Source organism: Genypterus blacodes, unplaced genomic scaffold (genome assembly GCF_046128005.1).
Source record: "Genypterus blacodes isolate CSIRO-AG114 ecotype Tasmania unplaced genomic scaffold, CSIRO-AGI_Gbla_v1 ptg000053l_1, whole genome shotgun sequence".
Classification (NCBI taxonomy): domain Eukaryota; kingdom Metazoa; phylum Chordata; class Actinopteri; order Ophidiiformes; family Ophidiidae; genus Genypterus; species Genypterus blacodes.
This window is the reverse complement of record NW_027466865.1, coordinates 1,479,420-1,492,463: the sequence shown is the minus strand read 5'-3', so window position 1 is coordinate 1,492,463 and position 13,044 is coordinate 1,479,420. Positions and strand designations below refer to the sequence as shown.

Below are 13,044 nucleotides of genomic sequence, written 5' to 3'. Positions count from 1 at the left end.
CAAACGCGGTCATTGGCTGTTTAACAGCCACCGTCCAATCACAGAACACTTAACTAAATCACGCACAGACTCAAGAGCAGTTACATAAACAATGATGTGAGAGAGGACAGCTGCCAAGACACACAAAATACACTGATTATCCTCTAAACATGAACAGAGTAGCTGGTGTTTTACGACGAACGTTTGGAATAGTACGGGAACACGTTGGGACAGATCATCTGGGGAATAAATATTACGTAATCCCCGAACAGAAGACATGGACAGGTAAGTCATGCAGCGATATTAGCCACGCCTGGTCTCTCCTAAACTTTAAGCTGTTCAGAATAGTGCCTATATACATATAAAATGAGATCTTTGTATTGTTCTCCTCCTCATGACAGAATCGGTAGCCATTGTTCTTCCCTTGTTCTCCTATTTGTGCTTGTACATAACCTGGCTAGTGTTAGTGTAGCCTAGCTACAAACACAAACAGGACACCTATGAGGGTTGTTTGAAAAGTTATTGCTCAGGTGGGCTACAATCTCTCCCCAACCAGGCGTGTAATAGGAGCTATAGATGAGAAAAGAAAGACATTGGAAGAGATGAAATGATACAAGAGAATAAAATAAGTAAAGTCAAAATATTGTGTGACAGTGAGTGTGTGTGTGTGTGTGTGTGTGTGTGTGAGTGTGAGTGTGTGTGAGAGAGAGAGAGAGAGAGAGAGAGAGAGAGAGAGAGAGAGAGAGAGAGAGAGAGAGAGAGAGAGAGAGAGAGAGAGAGAGAGAGAGAGAGAGAGAGAGAGAGAGAGAGAGAGAGAGAGAGAGAGATCATGTGGTACATGAATGCAACACGTCCTAATTCAGACTCCAGCAGGGGATCTAAACAACACAGAGTGGTGGTCAATATGAAAATCATAAAGTCAGTGACACAGACAGAATATAGTCGGTACATCACTTATTAATACATAACCGAGCAGTAAAAGTGAACAAGGTACGATTTTCTGGAAGGAATATACACCAGTTGCGTTCATTTGAGCTCAGTCATTATTACCTTCATACCCACGGCTGTGCGAGGTGTCCCAGAATGACAAAGTCGTCCATCATATAGTAATTGTGTACTTGTTGGCTGCGATTGTGACTGTGAATAGTTTAGCACCCATCTGATTTGGCCCACCTCTTCCACAACATGGAACTTTGACTGGCATTGTTTTGGTCATAAGTGATGATGATATGTATCATACATATCATCATCACTTATGACCACAATGATGATATGTATCATACATATCATCATCACTTATGACCAAAACAATGCCAGTTGCATGATTTTCTGTGAACTGTCAGGAAATCCCATCAGCAATGTTGGCTAAAGTGTATCGAATAGGAAGAATTAAGTGGGAAAAATAAAGAAACACCCTTAGAGTTAGATAGTTATATGTTAAGCTCAGAACTTATCAGTCAACCCTGGCATGCCTCCTGTTTAGCATGAACCACTGCTCTCTTGCTAAATGCGTGACAGTGTAGAAATAGCAGGTCCCTTACGTTGTCACCCTTGTAGTACGCTAAGGCTGCCACTAGATGGAGCAACCGACTCAATAAGATTAATTTATCACTTAAGAATAAGGTTTTAGTTCTTAAAGGGTGCCGTTAAGATCTTATATTGATTTATGAAGCGAATCTGGGTGGCCCAGTCACAGCAGCTGTACTGCCTCTGGCATTAAGACTCAGCAGTTGTAAATTAAATGATTAGTTGTATGTGGTGAGGCTTCAGGAGGTCATATCTCCCTCCTGAGACAGAGCAATGCTTCAGTATGTAAAGTATAAGCCAAGCAGTAAAACGATGTCATCGCACTAATCCATGAAGGGTTTGCAGTGTCCTTCATGCTGTCTCTCTGCTGTAAGGCCAGTGACAAAATCCAGTTATGATCTATACCCATATTCAGCCATACCCTGAAATAATGTGATATACTGAGCATGCATAAGTCCTGAACAAACAGCTTTATCCATTTAGTAGAAGCCACACAAATAAGCCTCTTCCCTATTTAACCTTAACCTATTATCAGCTGGAGCCCTACCAAGACTATACAACAGGAGTCATCAAAGGTCAAAGGTCAATGCCTTTGTCGGCTCAAGACATGATACTACATGTTAAACAGTGGTGGACGTATTGGCTCATGTTAACACTGGGCTATGCCTGATGATGTTTGCCTGAATGATCCTATCGTTGTCCTGCACATACTTGCTCGGTACAACGTTTTACTATATACAATCTAGCATGGCCTTGCATGGCCTGAATAGAAAATATATTACCCACACATGCAGCAGTAAATCTCTCCTTCTAGGATATAACCGAGTTGCTGTGTTGCTAGTGAGGGACTGACCTCTGGTGGTATGTAAGCCTGGTTTCTTTCAGACTGAGCTTGACTTTGTGCTTCACCTTTTCTGCAGCAGTTTGCGGGCAAACTTGCACCCACCTCGTATTTATAATTCATTACAAGGCTGCTCCTCCACCCCTGGCTGTCAGACTATTCAAATGAGACATCACAAAAGCCCATTTTCCAGCACGCTACAGGCTACAGTATTCACTGTCCAATCACAGTGACTGACACTGTGAAGAGACCCGTTGGCCTGTAGAAATACTGGATTAGAACAAACACAAAGAAACGCTAAGACACGCACAGACTATATATATATATCACTTCTAAACTCACATAGTTGTGCATTTTTTTTCTGCCACTCACTCCATTCAGCCTTGTGGAAATAAAGTGGATGCATTATTCAGTCCATATGTCTTGCTAAAGTGAGCTCTTTTTGATTTTAAACTGATAGGCCAAGCGTGGGCTCAAGGCCTAAGGCATGGACCATAGGGCTTTCCACTGCAGCACACGAGTAGTAGATGAAATAAGTGAGTAGACCCCCCCTTTCCTCCTCCTCCTCTTCCTCTCTCCTTCTCCTCTATCTACTACTTTGTTACATTTCTCCATGCAAAGTACTGTATGTATTCCACCCTGCTTCCTTTTTGTATGCCTGTCAGCTCCCGTTATCTACCTCTCACTCTCTCACTCTCTCAATCTGTTAACTTTAGAAAACTGGGGCATAAGTTATTCTGAGTTTATTTGCCTATGCTGCTCACTAGTAGTTAAGACAAAAGAATGGAGAAGAACAACTGGTGGTAAAATGTGATTCCGTCCTATCCTCGTTCAGAGATGTGCAACCACCCAGACCTCTCCTTAGGTTGACCTCTTTGTGTTTATTTGCCTTTCACTGCAGTAAGTCCTTCCTTTGCTCACCCCTCCCCTTCATTGCTGCTTCTCAATTTTCCTCCTTTGAAGCCAGTCCAGTGAAGATTTCTATTCAGAACATCAGAGTAGATCAGCAGTGTGTGTAGGGTTGGACCCAGCAGAGCACTTTCTCTCTCCCTGTCTCCTCAGATGCTGCTGCTCTTCTGCCTGCACATCAAAATGAATAGGCTGGGGTCTGATGTACAGGCTTAGAGAGCGAAAATCTCTGTCTCTGTCCTTAGAAACGGCCCAGCTATAGAGGCCCACTGTGCGCTGCTGCCCTATAGCGAGAGAGAGATATGCTATAGGGCTGCGGAGCCCCTGTGATTGTTGTCCACGGCCGGGCTACAAGAGAAAGCCACTGGCAATCTGGCCACTGGTCTTTAGACGGCTTTTGCCTCGGTGTTGACTCCATACAAATGAATAGAGAATCTATATTCTTCTCTCTTTCTGTGCGCGCTTGTCCCCCAGGCCCGGCTCTGCCTCACACTGCATGGGGCGCTATGTCATGCTGCCCAGATGAAAGCAAAGTATTCTGTGGATGGGCTCATTCGTCTTCAGCAGTGGGCCTGCAGCTTTGACGCCTGCCTTCCCTCCCTTTATTTAGGAAGAGAGGCGCGCTGACATTATCGGCCGCTGCAGGCACATTTGAAAATAATTGCCTGTATGATTGCTATTTTTCTTACCTCTTTGAGGAGGTGTAGCCTTTGTCTTGGAATCAATGGCTGCTCAATACTGGACAGGGGAAAGGCAGTTTCCTTTCATGTCTCAGTGAAAAGGATGTATTTTTAGTGCAATTCATTTTAGCGCTGTGTGCCATGCAGTTTTAATCTATTGGTCCTCTCCACTGTGTAGCGAATGGAAAGGGATTCAGAGGTTCTTCAGAGGTGTGCCACACTGTTGCAGAGAAAAGAAGCATTGACTTGTCGTCCTATCACTATCCCTCTCTCTTTGTCTATTATTTATTTGATTCCCCAGCTCTGTTCTATGAAGTGAAAAACTGAAAAGGCCTCAATTCTGCTTTTTCAGGACGGGTGACTCCAGGGACTAAGAGAGGAGGTGTGTGTGTGTGTGTGTGTACGCGTGTGTGACAGAAGCTACACACTGTTTGTGTATATTTGTATTTTCTCGGTTCTAAAAAAAAACCCGGTGAGTGTGTTTTCTCTCCACTTCATGCCCTAACACTCTTAACACAACAACAGATGGCTGTGTGTCATCAGAGCGTTGATTCAAGCCGCATATTTCCATGCAAAGAGTCACAGCGGAGAGAGACGAGGGTCCAAATGGCTGTTTATTCTGCCACAAGTCATCCCCAGGGTGTGCTGAAGGAAGGTCTATCCTACAGTAGGACACCAAATCTGTGTTTACCATGGAAATGCAACGTCCAGAGCCGCTACAGTAAATCATGTTAATTGATCAGCAGCTTTTTCATGCATGGGGTTTAAATGAAGGTTGTTTAATCATTAGAGGAAGTGTGTTGTGGCTCATCTCGCTGCACACCAGTTTGTGTGCAGGCGTGTGCGGTAGAACATCCAGGAGCGGCTTAACTACTTCATTAGAGGGAATATGTGGAGCCATGGACAACTAATATGAGATACAGGAACATTTATTTCCTCAGGCAGAACATCGAATATTGGCGAAGCTGCATATTGGTGGCCTGAGCGTTTAACAGTGTTTATGTGGAGTTACATTCAAATCTGCTTCAACCTCCACCCACTGCACTACTGACACATATTATAATGACATTTTTGGACAGCAGTGATGGACAGTAGATGATGCCAGCAGATGGTTAAAAAAAAAACAAATTAAAGGACTTTCTTTAACATTATGCCCTGGATGAGATTCACTGTTCAATGCACTCTTGTGTCTCTTTGGTCAGATGGCCAGCTAGATGTTTTGACACCTCGGGGCTCCCTGTCTGTCAGAAATTCATCCGGACTGACAGACAGACAGACACAGAAGCAGATATCTCCTGGAGCCCGGGGCTGCTTATTCAATTCAGAATATTTTAATAAAGCAGACAGGCAGAGAGAAATAAGGCAACGAGTAAGGAAAGAAAGATAAGGCCAAGGGAGACTCGTAGAGGGAGGAAAAGTAGGTGGGGAGGTGTGGGGGGGGGGGAGAAAGAGTGAGAGAGTGAGTGACAAAGAACAAGGGGGATGCTGACATATGGGGTGAAATTATAGAGTGGGGGAAGAATGGAGAGAGTGAAAGTGAAAGGAGGGTTTCTGACAGAAAGAGGGTGAAATGAGTGGGTGGAACAGACAGACAGATAGAGGGGGAGAGAGAAGGTGGAGGTAGGTTAATGGAGAGAGAGAGGGGGGAGTTAAGGTGGAAAGGAAGGGGGTTGGATGAGAGTGATGGAGGTGAATAGAAAGGGGTGGACAGTTTGCTGTATGGACATCACAGGCATTGGACTCAGAGGGGCTGTAGAGGGTGGAGGGGTGGGGTGAGGTGAGGGGGGGGGGGGGTCCACGCTGCTCCACATCCTCACAAAGGACGCTGACTTCCTGCCTCGCTGCGACTGCTTTCTACAACCCAGTGGGCAGGGAAGAGACTTCAAGAGGACGGGCGGCATTAAGTGGGGCCCAAGTATGCCCGAGCTTAGTTAAAAGTAACACACAGGGGAAATCAGAGTATTCTTTTCAGGGTGTTATTACTTCTTTATGAATTATTCTCCTCTGTTGTGCAGTGAGTTGCTCAACCCTCAGTGGGATCAACAGCAACAGGGATAAACAAAATGAGGGCTGAATAAAAGCAGCAGCAGCAGCAGCAGCAGCAGCAGCAGGCCTACTTTATGTCCCAAGCTCCGCCTCTCGCCAGAACCGATGCGGAACAATCGCTGGCCTTTTCCCTCTGAACCTCATCCCGCGTCACCAGACTCAGGGCTCAGGGGTAACCATGGTAACGGGCCTCACACATCCCCTCCATTTTTTTTGTACCAAGGGAAGCGATTGGAGGGAGGGAGGGAGGGAGTGAGTGAGGGAGGGAGGGAGCCCACGTTGGCGTGGATACCTGCTGCCCCTGCATCACTGATGCTTAGCAGCTCACTTTGTCTTCATAAAGCTTTCCATTACCATACATGTATTGGTCTCATACCTTATCCAGCACTCAGCTCAACTGGAAAGAAATAAACGCCTCAGTCCAGGCTGATGGGCGTCCGGTTTCACAATGTCTTTTTATTAGAGCAGTGTGTCGGGCCTAAAACTCGCTGCTCTATCTCACACAATCACGATTACTGCAAGCTGCTGCTTCTCTGGTTCGTATAAAGAGAGTGCTGCAATTGAATCGCTGCTGTAAGTGAGAGCTCGTCTGCTCTACAATCTGTTCAAAGACGAGGCGACGTGATGTTTCCTGAGATATGATATGCCGTCGACGGTGGCAAGCGCGAGACGTCGGTCCGCCATTTGGAGTCGGCTGCAGAGAAGCCATTCCGCCCTGCTTCTGCTTTGTCTCATCTGAGTTTTCATGACTCTCTCTCCCTGGATGATACTGAGGGAAGTGTGATCCCCTGACATCTGTCTGCACAATCAAAGGCAGAGCGCAGGAGAGAAGCACACGGCAAGGGAGACGGTGCAAGATACCTGGAATGACATTGTGGAGGTGAAAAACCTCTCAGGTTGCCCTCAGCCGCTCACACCTGGGAGCTGATGTGTGTGGAGTTGGGGATTGTGTGTGTGTGTGTGTGTGTGTGTGTGTGTGTGTGTGTGTGTGTGTGTGTGTGTGTGTGTGTGTGTGTGTGTGTGTGTGTGTGTGTGTGTGTGTGTGTGTGTGTGTGTGTGTGTGTGTGTGTGTGTGTGTGTTGAAGGGGGATAGAGTTTAGCAGGTTGTGTTCAGGGTTCAAAGAGGTGCTCTCAGAGCGCATCACATCTTATTCTAACGAATGAGATGGATAGGCATACCTGCTGTGTGATTGGCTCACTGTCTTGCTGCCAAGGCAACCCCTCGCCCTTCCTGCCTCCCCTTCCCCTACCTTCCTCCTTTCCACCCCTCCCCCCGGTTCCACTGGTAGGCTCACAGATGAGTCGCGCTCAGACAGGTGAGATGGCTCATGAATATTTATGAGCTGGGATTTCATTCCTCCTAATGCTGGCCCCTCCCCCTCTCCAACACAGCGCTGCATTTGTCCTTCACGGTGAGAGGCAGCGTCCTCGCTCCCGTCCCTCAGGTTAATCTGCCTGTTCTCCAGCCAGTGGTGTGTGGGTCTGTGTCGTGCGTGTGTGTGTGTGTGTGTGTGTGTGTGTGTGTGTGTGTGTGTGTGTGTGTGTGTGTGTGTGACTGGTAAGTAGGTTCCCCCCTAGTGAGTGATGGGAAGGCAGACCTGTCAGGAGGGGGGACCACTGAGATTGAGAGCTCCTTCCACCATCTCTCTCTCTCTCTCTCTCTCTCTCTCTCTCTCTCTCTTTTCTCTGTAAAGCAGGAAGATAAGTTACACAGACTTTGACATCCTTAAATATCAACAATCCATACTGTAAAGGTAAAGCTGGAATAACCTGCAGAATAATTCTAACATGCTATTTCTGGGTTAGGGTTCTCCCTGTTTACATCACTTTAAATTGAAGCCTGTCTGTATATGTGGACACATTTCCTATAACAGCTCCTGTGTTGTTATTTTTACAGGAGGCGTGTCTCTCTTTTCCTTTGAACTTAAGATGTATATATGTATTGTGTAGCCTTGTTTTTTCCCAGTTGTCCCAGATCGGAGCTTAACCAAAAGAGCAAGATTCACTCCAATCAGCCTGACAAGGAACCTCCCAATGTGTGTGTGCAGGGAGGATCAGGCATGTTTCATAAATATATGTACACATTTGTTATTCAAATCCAGGGATAAAAGCCACTGTGGAAGAGGTTTAGTCATGCTGCAGAAGCAACAAGACAAGAGCAGAGCCATGTTAGAGAGTGAAACGGAGTGTGTGTGTGTGTGTGTGTGTGTTAGCTGTAGCAAAGTGCATATTCTTGTGTGGACTGTATCATAATTGTACCATTTCAGTCCACAGTCACATCCACCCCAATGCAAATATGCTTATGATCTGTTTATAAGTAGTATACCTGTTAATTGTATTTGTTAATATTGCCTAGAGAACACAGGCTTTTGTTTGTTGGAGTTTGTTTATGTTGGTGGACGGTATCATGGGGGTTTTTCCAGGAAATGGTTTCTCAGAAGACATTTAAAGCAGAGATGTAAACAAACGGATGGTCACAGAACGCGTTTATACTTCTGCTGGTGCTCTGCTGATAAGGTTGGAGAGTGCAGCGCTTTGTCAGACCTGGATATCACAGCGCTGGAGCCTGTGAGGCCGTATACTGACAATCTAGTGGGAACCAAAGCAATACTAGCCTAATTAGCTGACCTGATTACTATATAGGCTGGATAAAGTATGGAACGGAGTCGTCCTCATAAGACGTAATTACAGGACAGCACAGGAAAAACACAACCGTCTTTACTGCAATTAGTTTGAAAACAAAACGGCGTTAACATGTTTAGGCCGCACAAGAGGACCAAGTAGAAGCTACAGCAGAGCCTCCGGTACACACACACACACACACACACACACACACACACACACACACACACACACACACACACACACACACACACACACACACACACACACACACACACATATGCTGTATTTCAGTCTGTCACCATTCATCCAACCCTGAAGTAAACATTAAGGCCATCAGTTTGTGCCATGCATGGAGGTGGTTGGCTCCATTTGTTCATGTCCAGTCAGCTGCAGAGAGATGGTGATGGAATCCTGACAGATTGTCTGTGTTTTGGAGCGTGTTGTTTTCCTCGCCCATCCATTTCTCTCCTCCTAGCCATGTTCGCCATGCATCATCACTCTCTCTCTCTCTCTCTCTCTCTCTCTCTCTCTCTCTCTCTCTCTCTCTCTTTCTCTCTCTCTCTCTCTCTCTCTCTCTCTCTCGCTCTCCCTCTCTCTGTCTTGCTCCCTCCTCCTCCCCTGCCTCATCACTTCTCACAGGGACGGCAGCAATGGATGGACGTCCAGCTACCCGCTAACGGAAGCGCAGCACTTATTTAGGAGTGGACGCTGTATGACGTCTTGCAGCAACCACACAAAGACACAATCCTCTTCCTTTCTATCATCTCTTTTAAATTCTGTTCTCCATTCTCTCTCGCTCGCTCGCTCTCTCTCTCTCTGTCAATCTCTCTGTCTGTCTGTCTCTCTCTCTCTCTGTCTCGCTCTGTCTCTCTCTACCCTCAGTCTTCATGTCATTGTGTGCCAGCCAAACTTGTCTAATCAGCAGATTCGACCAAAATAATTGGCGGTGGCCTTGCTGCTAGCGAGCGCCGTGCTGTATACAGATAGGGAAGGGAGCATTTAATATTCCACACAGCTCATGCCTCACTCCTGTTCTCTGTGATATCTGACCTCTTTTGTCTTTTGCTCGGCTTGATGTTGATTTTGGAGGGCATTGTTAGCCGGAGCGCTGTGATTGGAAGAGGTTGTCAGTGAGGGGGTCTGTGGTTGGTGGGTTAAGGGGAAGCTGATTTGCATAAAGGCTTAGCCCAGATTTGGAGCCACTCAGCGAGATCTGAGGAGAAGGGCCCGAGGGCCACGAGGTAATCATCCATGGCCTGTCACAGCGCTGTCATCCCTTTGTGTATTTGTGTGTCTGTCTCTGCGTGTGTGAGGGACACAGAGAGCACTATGTGTATTCATCCTTATGTGTTTGTATGCGTTGTTGTTGTTGTTGTTGAGCATCTCTCACTCTTGCTGCCTCTCTCTGAATTTCTCTCATTTGTTTTGTTTTCCAGGAAGAATGGTCCGTGCCAAGCGTCTTGTAGTGGCGGCCAATCCTACAGAATATGAATATATGGAAGGCGGTATTCCATCTGAATGGGATGGTAGGTCTAGACAACAGCATCACCATACACTTTAAAATACTTAAACCAAGGACGTCCTTGCTTTTGACTATTATAGATAAATGCAATGGATGAATATACAACACGGATGAATGGCAACATTCAGAGAAGAGCTTCCGAACAAAGTGTTGCAGGGTCTCGGCTCATCCACAGATTTTCATTGTCATACTGCAATGTGGGGGTTGGGAAACATATTCATGAGTTTACCAAAGACGCCTTCTCTCTCGGTGTCGTACAACCATAAAATACTGTTTCAAATTTCTTACAACTGGATACAAACTGTTCCCTGTGTCTCTGACTGGCTTTATCCACCTTAAACCCCTCATCCTGCGTCGCCCCATCCCTCATGCATTTTCATCAGGATGCAAATAAGAGAGGGATAAAAGAGGCCCAGAATCCCTGTGCTAGCTGGAGGAAGAGTTAGAAAATCCCTCTCTCTCTCCCTCTCTCTCTGGCTCCCTTTAACCTGCGCTGCTATGCACCAGCTAAGCCAAAATAGAGCTCTTTAAGAAGGAAAAAGCATCGACGGTAAGACGCGGTTCTGCTTAGCAATACTGCTTAAGACGAGAAGGAGGGTGTGTCTGTGCACGTTCAAAGTCAGATCAGATCATGCTCGGTAATCTTTACAGCCACAGAGACAAAGTAACCCTGCAACAGAATTGGTATTTTTGCTTGAACACTTTGTTGCCATTCTACGTCTTTTCCCAACTGAAATTCCAGGGTACAGTCCCCTTACTCGTTTGTTTGGCGGCCAAGTTGCACCAAGCCGCTGCGAAAACTCGGCAATGCTGAAGCTGCAGCCTTTTAAATATGACTGCAGGTTTTGTTTGTGCAGCGTATGTTTGTGTGGGTGTTCTCACTCTTTTTCTCTCTCTCTCCTCCTCCTCCTCCTCCTCCAGCTTGGATCCGAGGCAGACGGAAGGAGCCCCCCTCCATCGAGGTGCGTCTCGCAGGCTCCCTGCTGTGCTGATGGACTCTGGGGGGGGTGCTGGTTATAAGGGAGGAAAGCAGCAAAGTTGGAAAGAAAGGCTTTGATTTTGTTTTATCTTACAGTTTCAAATTGAATCCAGGAAGTTGAGGGGACAGATGTTAAAATAAGCTGCAGCTGAAATGCATTGATGGCAAGACTGAGAGCAAAGACGGCATCTGAACAAGGGGCTCACGCTGACACCATGTCCTAGTTTACTGGCTGTTTCTTCCCAGCATAAGCCTGCATCTCAGATTTTTGTGTTTTATTCCTGGCAGTGTGTAAAATGGGACTGGTGAGGGAGAGCAGTGTTTCCCCTGGTGTACCTCTCTTTGGGTTTATTGCTCTTTAAATGTGAGAATGCTGGAGATTATTTGGCCAGTGAAATGTGGGTCTATAGGAAATCCCTTGGAAGGCCAATACCCAGGCAGCTCTAGCTCTCTCTCTCTCTCTCTCTCTCTCTTTCTGTCTCTCTCTCTCGCCCGCTCATGCTGTCTCTCCGCCCTCGCTCCCTGCCAGTGGCCGATGCCATCCCTGTCTCTTATTGCCAGAACATTCTCTTCCAATTTTCTGCCATGTGTCTGCCCAATAGCTGCCATCGACAGCTGGACAGTGTTGATGTGGCCAAGGCTTCACTCCCAGCACATTACCCTACCCCTTGTCACGCTCCCTCTCTTCGCGGTCCAAGCCGACATAAATTGATTGGATTAAATCCTGTCATTAACAGGCTGGAAAAGCAGCTCAGTATGTTTGTCTCCCTCCCCAAAGCAGGGCTTTTTGGCCATGACGCTCCCCTCTCTTTTCCAGGCCTATACTTCTGCCAGTACACAGCAGCATTATGCCCAGTCCTCCCTCTTTGGCTCTCTGTGCTAGGGAGTGGCTAACATCACCGGACACTATAGCTTCAGCTCAAGTGTGTGGCTATAGCACGGATGGACTGATGGTTCCTATTATAGTTGTTTACGTGAGTTGAAATTGATGTTATTGCTGCAAATGCCTTCTGTCGTGTCAGTTTATCAGTCGTTTCCAAGTGCTTCATTTTAAGCAGAGTTTAGTGGACCAGTTTTGGTTGAGTTTGTCCCACACATATTTGTCCCTGGACCTTGCTTGGTTCCATTGCACGTCTCACGTTTAACGAATGAGCAAACGTATGCATCACAGAGACCAAATGAAGGAGGGGACAGATTGGCAGCAGTTTGGAGGCACCAATAACCATAGCATTGACACTATTTGGTGCCTTTTCTCATTTCCTACACCGTATACCAGAGATTACTCCTGATGGATGTTACACAGTATGTGTTGGCACTCGTTACACAATATAACATGCATGTCTATGTCCACCTGTGTGTATTTGTAGGAGCTGCTGGAGAATGAGTCTGACAGGGAGCAGATGAAGGTGAAAGCCAGAGAGGTGGAGGAGAGAGATCTGGCCTTACAGGCGAAAGAGTACGAGGAGGGTTTAGTGGCAACTCCATCAAATACTGTGGCAAAGGGCCATGCAGCTGCCACCGGCTATGGCAAAGAGCAGATCAGCGAAAAACCCACCAGCACTGCAAATACATTCCAGCCTGGATCCTGGATGCCCGGTGACAAGAAGTAGACAAAGATATTCCTATATATTCATCTAAAGCTGCTGCCATCAGTCAGGACTGCTCACCTTCTTGAAGCTTTATATCAAATGTTGAAAGTTTGAGCTGATCTAATGGAAACACCTCAGGACATCAATGCACTGTATATGTTATGGAAATTGTAGATGTTTTTTTTGTGGACTGTCATGACACACTGACAACGCAGAGGAACTCCACATGGATCAGTTATTGCCTGAACTGAAGGTTTAATAAAATGTATTTTGGTGTGACTTTTGCTGTTTATTGTGGACGTGGTTTCTGTTAGGTTTTTTTTCAATTCTATTGATGGCCAGGGAGA

The 13,044-nt window shown here is 46.4% G+C and overlaps 1 protein-coding gene across 2 annotated transcripts; it reads left to right on the top strand.

The window, feature by feature from the left end:
* The first annotated feature begins 48 nt into the window (after positions 1 to 48).
* On the top strand, positions 49 to 12,976 carry ndufaf2 (NADH:ubiquinone oxidoreductase complex assembly factor 2). Of its 2 annotated transcripts, XM_076150874.1 has the most exons (5): positions 142 to 264; positions 2,808 to 2,883; positions 10,044 to 10,133; positions 11,051 to 11,091; positions 12,476 to 12,976. In XM_076150874.1, exons 2-5 carry the CDS (start codon positions 2,835 to 2,837, stop codon positions 12,716 to 12,718), a joined length of 423 nt encoding a protein of 140 aa, XP_076006989.1. In that variant the 5' UTR covers positions 142 to 264; positions 2,808 to 2,834; the 3' UTR covers positions 12,719 to 12,976. The 2 variants fall into 2 exon arrangements, with proteins under 2 accessions (XP_076006988.1, XP_076006989.1); XM_076150873.1 differs by lacking the exon at positions 2,808 to 2,883 and having other exon boundaries at positions 49 to 264.
* The last annotated feature ends 68 nt before the right edge of the window (positions 12,977 to 13,044 follow it).

Bases quoted from the DNA above. Each gene is read 5' to 3' on its own strand.
- ndufaf2 (XM_076150873.1), top strand. From the start codon at position 150: ATGAACAGAGTAGCTGGTGTTTTACGACGAACGTTTGGAATAGTACGG. The intron at 265-10,043 runs GTAAGTCATGCA...TTTGTTTTCCAG, and splicing joins CGAACAGAAGACATGGACAG to GAAGAATGGTCCGTGCCAAG. The intron at 11,092-12,475 runs GTGCGTCTCGCA...GTGTATTTGTAG, and splicing joins AGGAGCCCCCCTCCATCGAG to GAGCTGCTGGAGAATGAGTC.